Source organism: Myripristis murdjan, chromosome 13 (assembly GCF_902150065.1).
Source record: "Myripristis murdjan chromosome 13, fMyrMur1.1, whole genome shotgun sequence".
Taxonomy (NCBI): Eukaryota; Metazoa; Chordata; class Actinopteri; order Holocentriformes; family Holocentridae; genus Myripristis; species Myripristis murdjan.
In genome coordinates, this window is record NC_043992.1 from 29,189,985 (window position 1) to 29,208,685 (window position 18,701).

The following is an 18,701-nucleotide window of genomic DNA, read 5'->3' on the forward strand; positions in this document are numbered from 1 at the left end:
AGTCAACCTCATACTTCATGCTACATCAAACAAATCAAACTTCTCTCTCACAGACCAGCTGCACTGATAACATTCATAGCATCAACGTCTATAGCTTAATGGCACCTCATCTGTCTTAGCTGTCTCTGGTAACTACTGTGGATGTAACCACATTAAAGTTCACATCAATACGAGGTAATATATAATTCACAGCCAACGCTGCATATCACACAGCTGTGACAGGCCTGGGAAGCTGGTCGGATTCAGACAAAATGATAGGGATGCATCATAATAACAGCCCATCATCTGTATCAGCTGATAAAGGCTTTAAAAAAAAAAAAAAAAAAAAAGTTGAAGTAGTTTTCTTATTCTGCTAAGTGAATATGTACATTTTGAAAAGCACTGAATTTTATATATGCATATGCCAGTGGGCCTTCACAATAAGAGTAGCCATAACAATCTTAATTCCACTACAGGAGAGACTTGCTGTTCTCTGCAATTAGGTGGAAAAAAATAGGTGCATATATCAGCGTCAGCATTGGTAATTGGCAAAAGACTTGGGAAATACTGTCATAACAGATAGCGGCAAAAAATCCAATATCGAGCATCTCTACAGAACGACAAGAAGATTTAAAACTGATGACGTCATGTGCACATGTGGAAAATCCAAATCAAATGTTTTCCAGCTAGTTACAACCACCAGTAGGTTTTCTCAGTAGGCAAATTTATGGTTTTGTTTCCCCCATGGGTAAAAGCCATATATCTCCCCTTTCCCACAATTCTTAGGACTTCTCCGACTGCAATACCACATGATGTGAACTTTCACCTCCTGAGAAATGAGCAAACCTGTTTTTTTTTGATAGGCGAAACAGTCATATCTCAAAAATTCATAGAGCAAACACCGGCCCTCTTGGCTCATTTGTTTTTTTCATTCGCAGCAACAGTCAACTTGTCAAAAAGCCACTTAGCAAATATATGTCTTCACAACCGGGCATGCAAATACTGTGCTATAGCCACCACCTCCTTTGTAAAACACGACACTGAAAACATCTGAGCTGTGAAAAACACTGACGATAACTCATAAATTATATTTTCCATTACTCGCTCACACTAAAAGCACTCATTTTCCAACCGCGGACTCAAAATACATTCCTGTTTTTCAAGTATTTTGCATCCACTTATTCCTGGTTGCTGTCCTCACCGCACGCCTTGATCTGATAAGAGCAAACTGCACAAGGAGACCTTATTTTTCTTGGCTGTGAAATCCTATGGCTGTGTTTATATTGAATCAAGATGCAATGGGAACACATGCTGGCAAGTGCGTTTGTACTTGTTTGTTTGTGCATGCACGAGGACGGCGACTGGATGCAGTTTGAATACTCGCGTGGGACTCCGAGGAGAACTCTGTACAATTTGTCTGTGCAGCGAGCAAACATGTACAAGGTGATCGTATTGACAGTGCATCAAATAAGTATGTGCCGTGGGCTAAGGAATTTTTACAATGGCGTGAAGAAGCCAACTTTTCTCCAAAACCCTGTCTGTGTTGCAGGCTTAGGGCTTCAGGCTAACCAGCTGGGCTTAATCATGGCTGGGAGAAGCCGCAGCTGCCTGAGAACGCAGTGAGTCGTCCGAGCTTCAACCCTTCCACTTCATCACTGACTCTGGGCGAACTCTTAGTTACGAGAACACACAGATGGGCACACGTGAACAATCAAGCACACACAGGCACTCCCCCCCCCCCCAAAACACACACACACACACACACACACACACACACACACACTCTCTGAGCTGTGGCATGAATCATTAATTCCTTCATAACAAGGAATTAAATTTTTCAGTATGACACGCAATACCAGACGGAGTTTTAACTGGTTTGTTAGTGGTAGTGATAAAAATAACCTGAAAAATGCTGGCATCTACTTCTACCGATGTAAACTGAGAGCAGAATGATATCATGATCAACTCAGTAGAAGTTCCAAAATGAAACTGAAGCGTGACTCGATTACTTCTCTTTAAGGAAACATGGCCCGTGAAGAAGCTTTCATGTCCTCGTTGGAGCGCCAGTGACCAACAGCCACAGTGTTTTAAGATTGTTGTCATAGCAGATGCACGAGTGTTCAGTGCAAAAAACAAGGGGTGAGAGTTTCCTGAAAACCTACTTACAGAGAAACAACAGGCAGTCATCATCACCATAGATCACTCCTTGGTGCCTCTGAGCCACAGCTCTGGGCAGAAACCACAGGGCAGAGATTAGTCAACCCTTTCGGTCTTCATAACACATCATCTGCAGATAGACTGTAACTTAAAGTGCAAGTGTACAAGGACAATGGCACGCTATTTCCTGTAAACGACTTTTTCACAATGATGCCATCTGAATATCTACAGTCTGTTGCATAAATCAGTGAGTAAAGGTTGACTGGTCTTTGATTTGTTATAACTCAGTGTGAAAAGTGTGACATTAAAGTTAACATTTTAATTTAATTTTGTTATTATGTTAAACTAAAGTAAGTGTAGTCAAGATGGTTAGAAGTAATGATTATATTGAGGTTAAAATCATCATTAACGCAAGAACCAAAACTTGAAGCACAACTTAGACCCAACCAGCACGAGATACTGTACTTAACTAAAAGCACCGCAGCTGCATAAAAATGAGAGGAAACACTTTAACCTAGACTGACACAAATGGCTTGAATTCATTCCAATAACATGATACACTGTGCCACGCCAGTCAGGCAAAGGTAAGTATATCAAAGATCCAAGAGAAATGACTGCATATAAGAAAATATGCGGAGATGGTGTGCAGCCAACAATGGCTCACACTGATGATAACCATCTCCGGGTTTTTATTTCAGCAACTCCTTTTCTTCTGGAACGTCCCGTTTTTTTTTTTCTCTTATTTGAAACTCGCTCTGGTTTAATCCATCTGGGCACAAACATGGGAGTGTGGCAGTTAACGTCGGGTCTCAGGCGCCTGCCAAGAGGAGCCCAGCCCTCGAGGAAAGATATGGCCAGACCAGTCCTCCAGGGTTGTCAGGTTTAGCGCACTCCACATTAATAGGTGAGAGAGATGCAACTAAGCACACACATACACTTGCACATACACGCATACAAACATGCCATATGTGGGGAGGTCTGCGCTCAGGCACACCTTTTCAATCAGCAGAGCCAGTCGAGCACAGCACAGCCGTTAGGGAGACTCCAACAGACACACGACATCGACAACAGACAGCGTGTCAGATTGGCTTTCTGTTTACATAATGATTATGCAACACCGGGAAGGAATCAGTGTTACAAGTGCAAGCTCATGCAAAGTCAAGAGGAACTTTTTTTCCATTATCAGCTGCACTTCTGTGACAAGTAACCGTCCTCTGCCACATTTTCTGCTTCACCTTGCATTTTCTACATACATCAACGATAATCCTGCAAAGAAAATGTGGTATTTTTATATAAACAGAGGTCAGTCCATGTGCAAATACATAAGAGTGGGCACCACTGATCTGTTACCCATGCCAATGTTATGTTAGTGCTGATCTTAACTTTTATAACTCATAAAAAATGCTCTTTCTAGTTTCCTGTCAATACACACTGTTGCCTTCATTTGCTCTGACACGATTCCAAGGACAAAGTCTTGATTATGCTTTATCTCAACCTGGAGAAACCCACGTGTCAGCTCTTCTAATTCCTGTTGTGAAATCTAAGACGTATTTGACAACAAAACTTCGACATACCAGGATCAAGATGCAAATTATGAAAGAGAGGCTGAGGATGGATCAAAAAAAAAAAAAAACTGACAAAATGTGTTAGAGAAGTTACTCAAAGAGTGTGAGTGAGTGGAAAATAAAGAAGAGGAATGAGAAGAGTCTTGTTTTTCTTTCTCTCTCTCACTCTTTCAAACAAACAAAAAAAACAGGTGAACACATTCACAATGGGCTTAAAGATAAATGTTCTGCTCTTCATTCATCTAGAGAGGGCAGTTTTACACACACATACACACACACACACACACACACACACACACACACACACACACACACACACACACACACACACACACACAGGAGACTCACTGTGAGCGGCAGGGAGCAAACAACAAAGATGATAGTCATGAGTGCCAGCAGCATCAGGTGGTCCACCTCCTCCTCCCCCTGGCCGAACCACGCTAGGCTCATCTTCCTCTTCCGCCCGTTGGACCCGACTGAGCCGCGACGCATCATGTGGCTCCGGTGCATCTTGCAGAGGCTGACGATGACCGAACCGTTGCACACAAACACTGCTATGATCAGCAGTGCCATGAGAGAGGAATAGGACAGAGAGAAGGCCAGCACCCACTTCTCATCCTTACCCTCTTCTACATCCATGTCAATGAAGCACCAGGTCCCAGGACAGTACTGTCTGTGGCGGCCAAAGCCCAGGAACGGCAGCAGGCAAAAAGCACAGGAAAACAGGTAAATAAAGAGAAGGGCGACCTTGGCAAAGCTGCGGCGGATATATTTTGAATACACATAGGGATGGCTGATGGCGAGGCAGCGCTCCACAGCCATGGTGCAAAGGATGAGGGTGGGCGCCAGGCCGAAGAAAGTCATTGCGAAGGCGAAGAGGTTGCAGAGCTGGTGGTTGCCAGTCAGACCTATCAGAGACAGTTTGCGGGCATAGCAGACGAACACAGGTGGGCTGAGGAGGCAGGTGCCCAGCAGGTCGGTGAGGGCCAGGCCGGTCACCAGGATGCAGAAGACAGAGGTCTTGGTGCGCTGCTCCTTCTGATGCACTCCGAGGATGAAGAGAGCGAGGATGTTTCCCACCACAGCAGCCACAAACATGAAGGTGCTGGTCACCGGCTTGCCCTCCACCGTCACATCAGTGATATTGTCACAGGATACGTTGGAAAACATGCTTTTCTAACTTTGCATGTACACACACACGCGTGTTTGACTCAACTGAATGCACTAGGCCAGGTCAATGTGGAATTAATAGGGAACTGCCAAACAATAAAAGAAGCAGGTCCTGACTTCTTGATAGCATCATTTGACAGCAAAGGAGGCTTGGATGCGCTAGTAGAGCCATGGCGCCGTGTCGACTTAAAACATGATGCAGGGGGCTTTCCCTTCTCTGCGCTCCTGTTTCTCTGTCTCTGTGAATGAACGGAATAATGGAAAAAATGCTGATTAGTGCTGAGTAAACTCACAACTGTTTCGCTTAAAGGACACTTCCCGTGTGAGACGGCAGCTCTCACCTTGAGAAGCCGCGCGGTTCTCGCCTTAGGATGGAAAGTATTATGAGCGTAATCAAACAGCATTTACTACGTCAACCCACACCAACCAAGAACGTGTTGTTGTCAGGCCGACGAAACCAACATGTAGCCTACTGACTTAAAATTAACTGCTGTCACACTGTTAGCTTGTAACAGGATGCTCCTCTCACACAATGAGCGCTACAATGTTTCTTTTCACGTTGTTAACGCGTAAAAATGTTTCGACTGTGTCCACAATGTCCTCACATTGTTAAGAAAGTAACACACTCACCTTTCACTGGCGCTCCCGGCAGCCACTGACACTTCAGCGACTTCTTTCTTCTTTTTTTCTTTGGTAGTTGTGAATTCAGACTCCTTGTTAGTGAAACATTCAGAGGTGAACTGGCCGGCTTGTCGTGGGACGGAGTTTTAAACTGGCGCTGCTGTGGAACGTGGCGGCAAACGGTAAATTCACGACAAGAGAAACTTAGTTTGTCTCTCCCTCCCTCACTCACTCTCTCTCTCTCTCTCTCTCTCTCTCTCTCTCTCTGTCTCTGTCGCTCACTCTCTCCCTCCGTCTCTTTTCATTGTCTCTCACTTCCCACTCTTATATTTCGAATCGATTCGCAGTCCCACCCACAGCCCTGGGACCGAGCACCAAAACAAAGCGCAAAGCCAAGCAAAATACAGCAAAACCCACAATTACATTTGATCTGATACTGTCTTTGATACGCACTTTTCGTGAGATAAGTGGGGAAAAAAAGATGAGAAGCTAACACTTGCTGCCAGTGCGTGTCATTCTGGCAACATGAAGTTGATCAGAGGAGGTATTTGCTCCATGATTTTAATACTCGGCTTGCAGACAGATGCAACTCCACTGATTACAAATATTTTGCCCAGCTGTGAGAATATTTATCTTGTTTTGAGAAATAAGAAAGAATAGGTCTGTGCTTATTTAAAGATTAGGGATATATGACTTGTTTTGAGAGAGAATAAGCTGAGAATAATCACAAAGACAGTGGTAGACATTGTGTAACCTTTGCCAAATTATCATCTAATTGAGGTTAACCTACACACCTAATTATTGACTGATTTAGTGGCAGGGGTTGTTTGCCTGGGTTGGCTTATATCTGTCATTATTAGTCTGTATTTGGTGTGGCACTGAATAGTCTTGCAGAGCAGTTTACTTTTCATGCAGTTTTGATAGTACAATACTTGAGCAGAGGGAGAATAAAATCCCCCAAAAAGATTAAATGTTTTAATTCCACTCCTCTCATGGTTGATTTACAGCAGGCCTCTGGGCCAATATAATCCTGAATGTGGTGTAAATATTTAAACAACTTGAAGTGTGTGGGACAAAAATGGGACCCGAGGAGAAGCAGTTCCGCAGCAACAGGAGCTCGAATGATATTGTTGGGTATTTGCAACAAGGCAGGGATGTTTGAGGCACCGAGTTTATTTTGTTTATGTTGAGTTTTCTATACTAACATGGTTTAATGTATGTCATGGAGAGAAATTGTGAAGACACAGCAAAGAAGAACCAGGGAGAGGGAAAGTCAACTGGTGTTTTAATTAAGAAAATTTAAAAAACACACCAAATCAGCCTTCAGTGTGGTCGAGGGATGATCAGAGATGACGGACAAAGTGCCAAAGAAGATCCAAAGCAAATGCTTGTGCAGATGCGTCAGCTAACAGACGCAGAGACACACGCACGCGAAAGACAGCAAACATATCATATTCCTGTACACACAGGACATAATGATCATCAGATTCCTGCTGTACACACCCACCACTATTCCTCTGTGTAAATGTGCCTTCTCCACAGATGGTTGCTTCTCATTACCACGACACAGCAGCTACTCAACATGTAGTCATCCACACAATGTGAAAGAGGTGAGCTGAGTTTCCCCTCTCAGGAAATCCACTCACCTTTCACTCTCAGTGCTATCACTGCATCGTCATTAAGAGATTATACAGATAATGTAAAAATGTCAGAGGGCCGATTGAGGTGGCGGATTTTTAGACTCAAGTGACCAAACGTGGAATAATCTGGCAGTGAGTCAGCTGGTGATGTGAACAACATAGACTAAACTATTAAATTAAGTGCCTAGTCCATGTGTTTAGTCAGTGACGTCTAACAGAGGACCCCAGGGGTCATCTGAGATAAAAAGAGTTCATAATCCGTGCCCTTGAATTATGAATCCATGCACACAGATTTGTAAACCCTCAGATTACGGCCCCTGTTCTCTGAAGAAAAAAGTTGTTTGAGTGCATGGATTGCAAATCCAAGGGCACAGTTTACACATCTTTGGGCATGGATTATGAATCACAGTTTATTAACCCGTTAGCACAGATTTCCAAACTGAGAGTGGAGATTTACACATGGGACTTTTTACTTTTTACATCGATAGGGTCTGCACATAAATCAGCGATCAGTTGTTTTGCATAATGCACCTTTAAATCATAATTTAGTCATAAGGGTCCTTGTGATAATTGTTGAGAGGAGATTTTTTTCCCCACTTTTACCTTAATTTTGCTGCATTTGCTCAGCTCTCCCGACTAAGAAACACCTGTTGCTTAACATCACATCTTTATCTCTGAGGGAATACACTATCATGTTTTAATTTAGGCTGACTGATATCTCTCGTGCAGGAGGAGGAAAGAGATGCTGTAAGAGGCTCTTGAGTCAAGAGATATCTCAAGGATCAGTGATAGATTTATGAGATGTTTATCTTTACAGACCCATTAGAGGCTAAGAATAGCATTAGCATATATTAAGTTTTTTTAAAAAACGAAAGAGCTCAGTGAGAAGCATAATATGCAGCACCAGAGTGAGTGAGGCGCTGCAGCGGTGCCTCTCAGATGGGGCTTTGCAGAGCTATGAGAATATTAAGTAAATAATCAAAACCACAATCTGATTTTAAATGAAATTCATCTAAGTAAATAAGAGGAGAATGCTATTTTATTTGGAGTGTTGCTCTCCTCTGGGTCACTCCCTGTATGGACAGACAAGAGAAAAAGCTCCAAGTTGCAGTTTCCTACCACAAGGCACTTTGAGAGGATGGCACGGGGAGTTTACATGTGCTCTGCGCATAAAACAAACCAGGCTGGCATCTTTAAACAAACAGCGGAGCAGTGCGCATACAAATTCATGCAGACGGAATACATAAATACACCCACACTTAACCAGTGCCGTATAAATAATAATACCTTATTTATTTTAAGATAGAAGATAGTTAAGCAGTTTCCATTAGCAGTAGCAGCTCTGGTAACTTTTGTTCATATCTGTATATTCTTGCCAATACATGTTCTGTGGAGGCAGTGTGGAGTTTTATTTAATCTGACAGTAATAAAGTATGTAGTAATTAGTTATTTCTAACACAAATAGCTGAAAATGCTCTTGAAGGAAGTCAATGCCACACTTTCACCACCTACAGTAGAAATAAAAACTTCAAAAACATATACATAATATTGAAAACAATTATATGACGTTGAAATCCAGAACTAGAGTCACATTTGATAAGGTTAAATATGAGCAACAACCAAATTTAAACTGGCAGAGCAGATGGCATTTTTCAGATCTGGCCTCATGGTGCTGTGGCTGTCACTTGTTTGGAAAATCAAAATCTAGAGGAATGCTGCTTATTAACCCCGAAGGCTGCATTATCTGCTCCACTTTGCCTGCTCACTGCCGGGGACGTGGATACAGTTTCATGTTTTTACTGTTGAAATTCAAGGGATGGGAAACCCAGTTAAAAGAAACCACACAGATTTTCGTATTTAGCATTATACTAAGGTACTTTCTCCGTCATCCACCATGATGTGAGAGTTGCTAAAAGATAGCAGCTGTACTAAAATGGAGTTTAAGGGACTGCATTTTCTACAGTAAGACATTGCAGCTGCCCGGTGGGCGTTCTCCTTGTATGATTGACTTGTGACCCCAGTAAGACCAACCAGCTGTCCAGCAAAGCAGAAAATATCTCACTTGTTGGAACTGAAATAGCTACGGGTCTTAATAGCACTGCAACAATACGTTTTTACCAATCTAACTTTATATCAGGAGCGGCGAGGGCTTCACTTGAATATGGAGCTTTAGCTAGTGATGAACTTTCTCATCAACTCTGCTACTACAAAAAAAAAAAAAAAAAAAAATCCTACCCACATTATGGGAAAACCTGCCACCACTGTGCCTCTGATTGGGTAACCTTAACCCTAACCTCACCCTAACCCTAACCTTAACCAACTGAACCATTCCTGGAATCCGTATGTTCCCGTAATCCAGGTGGGGGGGAAAAAATAGCACTGTGTAAAATGAACCTCACTGGGTAAAATGAACAGCACAAAATCAGGGTGCCATACTAACAAGGTACCAGTTACTGTTATAACCATTTACTGAGGCCAGTGGAGGATAAGAGGAGCTGAAGAAGAGTCAGACAGGGTGGGAGGAAAAAAAAACAGGTCATTTCCTGATTGCATCGCTCCACTCGCATGTGTGAAAGTGCCTTTTAATCCCCAGCAAAACTCTCAAAGTTTCATGGTGTTTTCTACACACACTGATGATGACAGAAAATACATTTTAATGAGAATAGGAACTAACGAGTAATTTCTCAATCTTTTTAAAGGAAAAAATATCTTCTTGTCATTAGAGATGCTGGCCGTTATTGTAAATAAGAGTCTGCTCTTAATTAACTTGCCTAGCTAAATAAAGGTTGATGATGATGATGATGGTATAAGCTGCTCTGAAACACAGGTATCGACCACCTGCCAGTAAAAATTATTTGACTGTTTGGATCAGAACAAAGATTATATTAGAATATCTTAAACATTCGAACAGATTTGTGTCCAGTAAGAGGGGGCATAGACTAGTGTGTGTGTGTGTGTGTATGTGTGTGTGCTCTGTCTGGAGCTGTCTCACTTTAAGATGGATACCTTTGGCCTGGTAAAGATCATTTCCCAGCCCAGCTGGATCACAATGAAAACAGACCTTTCTTCAACTTTAAAATGAACGAGGTGTCACATGACAGCTCCGGCTTGTTTTCTGTCCTGCCAGTAAAAGGACTGGCACAATCAACATCTGGCCCCATTAATCAGTCCATGGGAAGATAAAAGATGAAGTCCATTTGAGAGAGGCAACAAAGAAATATTTTTTGTCTGAGGTAAATGGATCATGTGTTTTTTTTAAGTACAGAGGAGGGACTGCTGAAAATGGGGAATTGAAAGAGCCCCTGATTCAGCAGGAGGAGAAGGGATTAGGAGAGCAGCGTGTGTTGGCCACATCTATGAAACTTTTAGGAGCCCAGGGAATTTGTGTTTTAGTTATCTCTCTTTCATAATTAAAAGCAGATTATTACTGGTAAATGTCATGAAGATGCTTGAAAAAACCCCATCTTTTGAATTTGACTTTGTGTGTGTGTGTGTGTGTGTGTGTGTGTGCGCGTGTGTGTGTGTGTGTGTGTGTGTGTGTGTGTGTGTGTGTGTGAGAGAGAGAGAGAGAGAGAGAGAGAGAGAGAGAGAGAGAGCAAAGACAACAAACCTCAAGGCTCTGTCATTACTTGGCTTTTCTCTTTATTACTGTTATGAATTTCACTTCTCGTCAAATGCAGCCTAGTTGCATGTCAGGAAGCTTTCCATCAGATTTTTCTCATTTATTTCCCCCATACTTTGTTGGTACTCAAATATAAAGCCTTTGAAATATTCATCATGAAATTATTTAATCAGATTGCAAGTGCACGTAGTTGTGCACCTCATGTCTGACAGCATATCTGCCAGACCGGAGGTGTCGAACCACGTGCGACATGGAGGGCCAAGAGGCTGCAGGATTTCATTCCAAACAATAACTCCACCCGCTGATTTCACTGATTAGTCCCTCCTTTCTGCCTGAAGGTGAGGTGATCAGTGAAATCTCCTATTATAGTTTTTGGTTGGAATGAAAGCCTGCAGCCTCTCATCCCTCCATGGCACGTGGTTCGACACCCCTGTGCTGGACTTCCATTTGCTTCTTGTGTGATTGTGTTTTCTAGGCAACACTGACCCCTGGGCGAGAGGTTTTCCTGAGCTGGGCCTGGTGACAACCTGCTGCTGATATGACCGGGAGGCATTACAAGCTGGCCTACCTTGCATACTAATTTGAATACCTTGAGTGTTTATTTGAGCTTTCCTGAGGCACCATGCAAGGCTGGTTTGAACAGTGTTTAACCCAGTTATGTTGTAGAAACAAAACGACTTGCACTCGTGACTTAAAAAGTAGCTGAAGATGACCTACTAATGACAGCCCTGCTGATGATACCACTGATGCTGTATTTAAGTGGTGTTTATGACTTTATTCTCATTTATAACTGTAAAGAGTTTTTCCTGCAGAGTATTCTTGCTCAATAATGAACAATAGTTGACCTTAAAATGAACCATGGAGATTCCTAATTGGACATGGATTTTTATATAATTACATATAACTGCATGAGCAGCTCAGTGCATGAGTGACTGACCGCAAATAAATTATGAAACACAGTGGAGAGGTTGCACAGTGGAAAGGCAGGCGTTTCCCCATCAACTGAAATGTGGACGATACACAGGCGCCTCTAATGTAGGAACCAATTAGCGAGGCTTACCTTGTTTGATTCAATTCAAACCATAATGGAATTTGAAAGATTTTTTTTTTTTTTCTTCAAGCAGGGAAGTCCTGTTGCCAAGTTTCCCTGATCGTCATGTAAAAATCTCGTTATTTTTCCAGAAACTCCACTTGTAACTAATAATGTGTAATGTGTATTCTCTGACATGTTCTACACCTGGCATGAGCGCTGCCTCGTGGTTTGAAAAAGAGCATACTGAAGAAGTGATTATGAACAGATGATATGTATCTTATATCACATTAGAAAATACACTCACTGGAGAAAATGTGTGGGCTAGCTGTAAGCATCTGGAAGGGCAAGGACATGTAACATCTGAAGGGTTGCTAAGATGTTTCCAGGTGGTTGATACACTCTGAGAATAAATGGTACAGAGGTATATTTTTGTCTCCGTGGCTGCACCTTTTTACCTACACTGTTTCAGAAACATGTGACATCATCAAATAGCTACCACACTAACATTAGGGAGTGGTCATGCATGCATTAACATTCAACAGTCATGTGAATGTGGGCTTGCAGTCTAAATGTTGATGTGCAACATATTTTTGGTCCAGAAGCATCGACAGCTCAACATATCTGTTGGTTGCAGAAATGTAAAACGGCAACATTTTTATCCTGGCGACTGGGTTGACCTCCTCTAAGATCACGGCTGGAAGGTAACGGTCTCTGTTTGGGCTAATCCCTGACACCTTCAGGCAATGTTGTGCTTAAGCCACATTTTTAAGTCAAGTCAAACGTGTCCTCACTTAGATTAACCCCCTATAATTTTGCATAAAAAACTATTCCAAAAATCATATGCACTCTATTTCTTTATTTCATTATGTGCTTGCCCTTATGTAATGCACTACACAACATAGCCATGTATACCTTTTTTAATCAGTCATTTGCCTGTTTACAATTTTTTACAGTGAGACCTGTGTATAAAAACAACACTGCATGCCATTGGTGACACCCAGCACAATCTGGTGTTCTGTTGATTCTTATGGAGACGTGCGGGCCGACAAGCACTCTCAGTGAATCACTGCTTGAACTCTCCCTCTGCTCTCTCAGGTCCTCGCCACACGGCCAGCTCCATCCTCAGTGAGAGCATTCCTCCCCTCCTCAGGTTTGTCTGCCTGTCAGCGTTCACTACATCATTACAGCACTGATGGATTTTTATCAAAGGCCTGGGGCACTGGCCTGTCGTTGGGTTTCAGGTTTTATTTAAAAGGCTTCCCAAAGCACAGATGCTGATGAGCCACCCATAAAGACACCTTGTTTATTTAATTCTTGGTTTGTGGTCTGCCTCTGAATTTTTCATTCTCTCTTACACGCTGAAGGGAGGGACACACTAACACAAATATATGTAGTCATAGATTTGTCATGGAAATTCTCTTTGTCTTCTCTTGCTTTGACATCAGGGTTGCACAATTATGACCCAAAACAATAACTGTGACTGTTTTTGCCAGACATTGTGATGACTATTATCATTCTGAATAAATAAAATTTTAAAAAAGCATAATTTTCCTCCACATTTTGCATCATATGTTAACATCTTTACCACAGTAGGCATTCATTTAAATATTTTAGATTCCTATTCAATGTATTTTTAGACTGTGTGCCAAAAAGCATCAATTTTGCATTCAAATTAGCCTGTTATGATGCAAAACCACAGTGTATTTAGGTTTTTTCTCTACAAACTGTAAATGTGAAATTATCACTCATGGCGGGAGAATGGTGCCATCTCTAGTAATTTAGTGATGCAGACATGATCAACTGTGTTCAGTGAGTAAAGGCTTTTTCAAAGAAGTAATTAAAATTTTTGTTGTCTCTTGTATCTTGCAATAAAGTGTTTTTCTCTCAGACAACTTCATAAATAACAGACATGCCTGCAGTGTGGTTTTACATTGATTCTTCATCAGCAGTTACAGTATATGGTGTGGTTATTCGACAAACACCACTGTCACATGTTAGAGAATAAACGGCCTATGCGGTTTGTAATTATAAGGGAGTCCTAGTGGGAATTTCTCATCTGAAGCCATCCGTCAGTGTATTGATGGAGTAATAAAGTTTTGAAAGCAAACCATTTAGACCAAGCAGGGGTTTTCAGAGGACTAATGTTTTCCTCATTTTGCCCTTTGGGATCCCCATGTCAATTTCCCTTATTGATTCAAACTTTTAACCTTAGGGGATGACTCATAAGTAATCTGATTTTAAAAGACATCTTATTTTCTTAAGAGCGACCATGATCAAATTATGTTTAGAATTATTGCCAAATGCTGACTGGTGAGCACTGATTCCCCAAGCTAATATTTTTCAGTGTGAAGAATAACAAGACAATGTAACATTTATGAGATAACTGACAATCCGACTTTACAGGTTGAATCTGTCAGTAACAGAGATTTCATCAGTCTATCAGACAACAAAATGCTGATTATGATGTACCATATTATGATGATGAAGATGACCGTTCTTGTTGTGTGCATGCATATGTGTGTGTGTGTGTGTGTGTGTGTGTGTGTGTGTGTGTGTGTGTGTGTGTCACTCAGACTGTCACCACGGTCTTCACCTCGAATGATGCCATCCCTGTTCCTGTCCCCGGGACCTTATGTCAACAAAGTCATGTGACTGACCTTAGGAGGCTTGGCTCGTCCTCTATAAAAGCATCCAGGTGAACATGCCTCTTCCTCTTTGCCTTACTCGCCTCATCCGAGACCCAAAGTACCGTAACTGTTTTTTCGTGCTTCACTGTGATCAATCCCTGACTTCAGTGCAGGTGCTTTGTGTCCCTGAGAATTGCAAGTGGTTTGTCCTTTTGTTGGTTTAGCTCTGGATATTAGTGTGAGTGGTCACTGTTGTTAATGCCATGTCTCTTTTTAGGAGGCTTAATTCATTACACCTGGTTCAGCGTAACGAGGTATCGACTTGACAGTTTTGGTAAGTTAGCTGCTATTTATTCTGGCCAGTGTGTCATCCCAGTTAATCTGGAAATCTGAAACTGATGTACTGTGTTATCCCCGGGAGCTCACTGTTTGCAGTGAGTGGGAGTTTTGTTTCAACCTTCCCTCGTGCGTTCACTCACAATGAGTGGGAGTATTTTGGTTTTATGTAGAGAGGATGAGTGTTTTTCCTAGAATGGAGGTCTACTCAATTTGGTATATTTGTATTGAGAAGGTTGATTGGTAAGTTCTCAGACACTGAATGAAGTGAACAATTAAGTTTATTTTTATACTGGACACACCATTGTGGTGCTATTTGTGTTATTCTCACCCCTGTTTGCAGGGCATACTTTAATTTGGTTAATTATTGAGTATTTGTCGATTGGCAGGCATTATCTAACAAGCACATAGTTTGTTTTTTCAGTTCAGCTATTTGTAGCTGGTGGGAGCCCCTCTAGAGGGAGACTCAACTCCTCACTGTGAGGTAGAGTCAGATAATGGTAGCATTGGAAATAATGAGATTTCAACTGCTGATGTCCTGTCAAAATCTATGAATGCAGCTAAAATTGTGGGGCTGAGTATGCCAGCTGAGGCTAGAGCTCCAGTGGAAGGGGTTTGGGCTGGTATTTCCCAGTCCCAACCATCTGCTTCGGTTCCAGTGGCTGCAGACTATTTGCGAATGCTAAGGAAGGCATGGAACAACCCTGCCACTGCACCTCAGTTTAATGCTGGGTGTCGCAAACACACAAAGCCTCAGTGTGGATCTGAGAGTGGCCTGGCAGATATGCCACCAGTTGAAAGGGAAATGGTTGCCCTGGCGTCATGGGGCACATGGAAAATGACTGCTAATCCCTGTTTCCTTGCTAAGGAATGTCACAAGGCTGACTCTGGTCACTGACCTGGTCTGCCGAAATTACAATGCTGCCACAAAAGCTGCCCACTCAGGTAATGCATTAGCTATTTTACTGGCAGCTATTAGAAAGACTGCCAGCCTGGAGAATCTTGACACCATGGCTTTAATTGACTCAGCCCTTATAGCTCATACTCATCTTACTAGAGCCATGCCATGACATGCCTTGTCATCAGCAATGCTGGCGCAGGCAAATTTGACTGGCACAGACTTCTCTACCAGAGAATATTAGAAACCCAGCAAACAGGCCTGCAATGGCCCTTTACAGGCCCACTTAGGGCAGCCCGCGCAGGCCCCCTGAGAATTTGCTCATTGGCAAAACGTTGGCCCCTCAGTGCTGGTCCCGCATGGGCAGCCCTCATTAACCCCTAAGGAAGCCTGCACTGGCCCTGTATGGGCCCACTTAGGGCTGGCTACAGGGCGCACAGCAGGCAGCCTTTACCTAGCTTCCAGGAAGCCCTCACTGCCCTCACTAGGCCCACACTGATTTTGCAGTTAAATTAATCTACAACAATAAATCATAAACATTTTTCATTCAGTGTAATGTGTTTGAAAGAAAGCACCTCTTCAGAGGTTCAGTTCATGGAGTGGCCTCCCAACCTGTTTCTCAGCTACACCTGGACAGCTGGGGAAAGGTTGTGTCAGACCCTTGGGCTCTGGCTAATGTGGCAAATGGTTACAGGATTCAGTTTTGGAGGTGTCTCACTCCTTTTTTTTCCCAAAAAAAAGATGGTGGTCTGCATCACATCTTAGACCTAAGGCGGTTAAATGTATTCATAAAGATACTACCTTTCAAGATGCTGAACACCAAGCAAATCTTTCATCAAGTCCATCGAAAGCAGGAAGTGTTTCACTTCCCTAGATTTGAAAGACACATAGTTTTATGTCCCCATCTGCCCGGACCACAGGCTGTTTCTGCAGTTTCTGCAGTTCCCATTTGGCCTTTCTCTCTCTCCAGGAGTGTTCACCAGGGTGGTGGCAGCTGCCCTGTCCCCCCTTCAGATATATGGCTTGAAGATCCTGCTGTATTTAGACAACTGACTTATTTTCACTCCAAATTGTGATCAGGTTGTTCAGGACAGAAAGAGGGTCATGGATCACGTTCTGGGCTGCTTAAAGGAGGGTATCTATCACAGAGATTTGTGCAGCAGCATCATGAACTGCTCCAAGTACATTCAACAGCGTCAATGTGGCACCGCCGGTACCACGGGGTTCTGCTGTGCTCTCAGCAGCTGGGTGGAGAAGTGATGGTGTGGAGTCCTCCGTTCCTCACAACCTTGATGGTATAAGTCATCCAAGGTGAAGACTGTGGTGATGGTCTGAGTGAGGTCGAAATAGATAGTAAGATATAAGACTGAATGATGACCGTCACCATCTCTTGTCGCTAGGAATGGGCTGAGGCGTTCCAGGCAAGAGGAAGAGGCATGCTCACCTGGATGCTTTTATAGATGGAGAGCCAAGCCTCCTAAGGTCAGTCACATGACTTTGTTGATATAAGGTCTCAACAGGTAAAGGATGGCATCAACTGAGATGAAGACCATGGTGATGATAATTGTTTGGGTCCACAGATCCATAGTTGTAGGTATAACTTACGTTCAGTACTTGTTGTGTCTTACCAGAGATATTTGTCACATATTATTCATATTAGCTTTGAGAATTTACTATATACATGGCTCTGTGTCTATTTAACTGATGTAAAGCAGTAGAAACTTTGTGAACTTTAGAATCTGCTGGAAACTTGCTGCAGGGAAAAAAAACAAACAAAAAAAAAACAGTGTCAAATGGGTGTCAAAAAGGCATCCTTACACCAACCATAACTGTGTGGTAAACTGTGAATTTGTTTTTCACCACAGTTTTTGCACATGATATTTTTTAGCACAGTGTGAAATTTCAGAGTACATTGATAATATCGAATATTCATAACTGCCTCTAATAACTGATGTTTCCACAAGCCTCATACAAAGGCTTTCTTTTGCCAGGCTGCACAAAATTTACAGAGCACTGCCAAAAGCTCCATTCAGTTTTCAGTGTTGAATTATGCTTAAATTAAAAATAAAATAAGTACTTGAATTACTTCTTTCCAAGCCAAGCTATGATACAAGCTAAACTGTAGCCTAAAAAAAAAAAAAAAAAAAAAATCAAGGTACAACCTGAACTCTTACACACCTAGGACATTCACAGGGTGGCGTGCAGGGCTGGGTGACAGCCCAGGTGTGACGGAGTATGGATCCCTACACACACAGCTTTAGGCATCAGCACCAGGCTTTCATATGGAAGAGGGTGTGAAGGCTGAAGGTGAGGCATGATGCAGCATTCAGGTTGACCGCTCAGAGTTCATGTGAGTGTTTCAGAAGATCAGTTCAAAGCAATGATTCTCAATTTGACCAGGGTACTTTTCATTTTCTATCCTACCAGCGAGTTATTTTCTTTTGCCTGGCATCTCAGGTCTAGAGGTCTACTGCTGAGGAAAGGTCTGATTCAGTTGATGTCAGTGGATACTCCCTCAGTCAAGTATTGCTTTAACTGCAATTAGCTAATCTTATTAAACATACATTGCGCTGCAGATTTGCACAGTACAGTTTAATTGACTATCTTTACATCTCAAATCCCGTGCCCTCACTTACAAGAAAAGTGTAGTGTTCAGTGTTTCCCATCTGAAAGGGAGATTGGGTTACATTGCAAAGTGCACACAATTACGGGTAGCGGGTGAGAGGAGGAGCACACAAGCAAACATGTATGCTCACACGCTCACCATGAAGATCAAAGCACGCACATGTGTGCGCGCGCACACACACACACACACACACACACACACACACACACACATCCTCTGCTTTTACAGTAAAATTTATAAATGTCTGAAGAACAGTTTCAGAATATATTCAGTTACTCAGTTGTCTTTTTATTTATTATTATTACACTGACCTATCTTCTCCTAATCCCAATTCATACTGTACTGCATTTGTCTCATGGAAGGTGAGCTAGAACTTTATGAAATACCACCACCTAGTGTTCAAGCTCTGATCAAACCCTTGTATATT

General features: G+C 42.4%; 1 protein-coding gene across 2 annotated transcripts in view; it reads right to left on the bottom strand.

The window, feature by feature from the left end:
* Positions 1-5,744, bottom strand: part of ptgir (prostaglandin I2 receptor) — a 54,211-nt gene extending 48,467 nt beyond the window's left edge. For both annotated transcript variants that reach the window (XR_003929263.1, XM_030067734.1), the window contains exons 1-2: positions 5,502-5,744; positions 4,050-5,110 (exon numbers count right to left, since the gene is read on the bottom strand). Coding sequence is in view for 1 of the 2 variants with exons in the window: in XM_030067734.1 (XP_029923594.1) it covers positions 4,050-4,871 (822 nt within the window). In the remaining variant the exon portion in view is untranslated. The remainder of the gene's footprint in view (positions 1-4,049; positions 5,111-5,501) is intronic.
* Between the last annotated feature and the right edge of the window lie 12,957 nt (positions 5,745-18,701).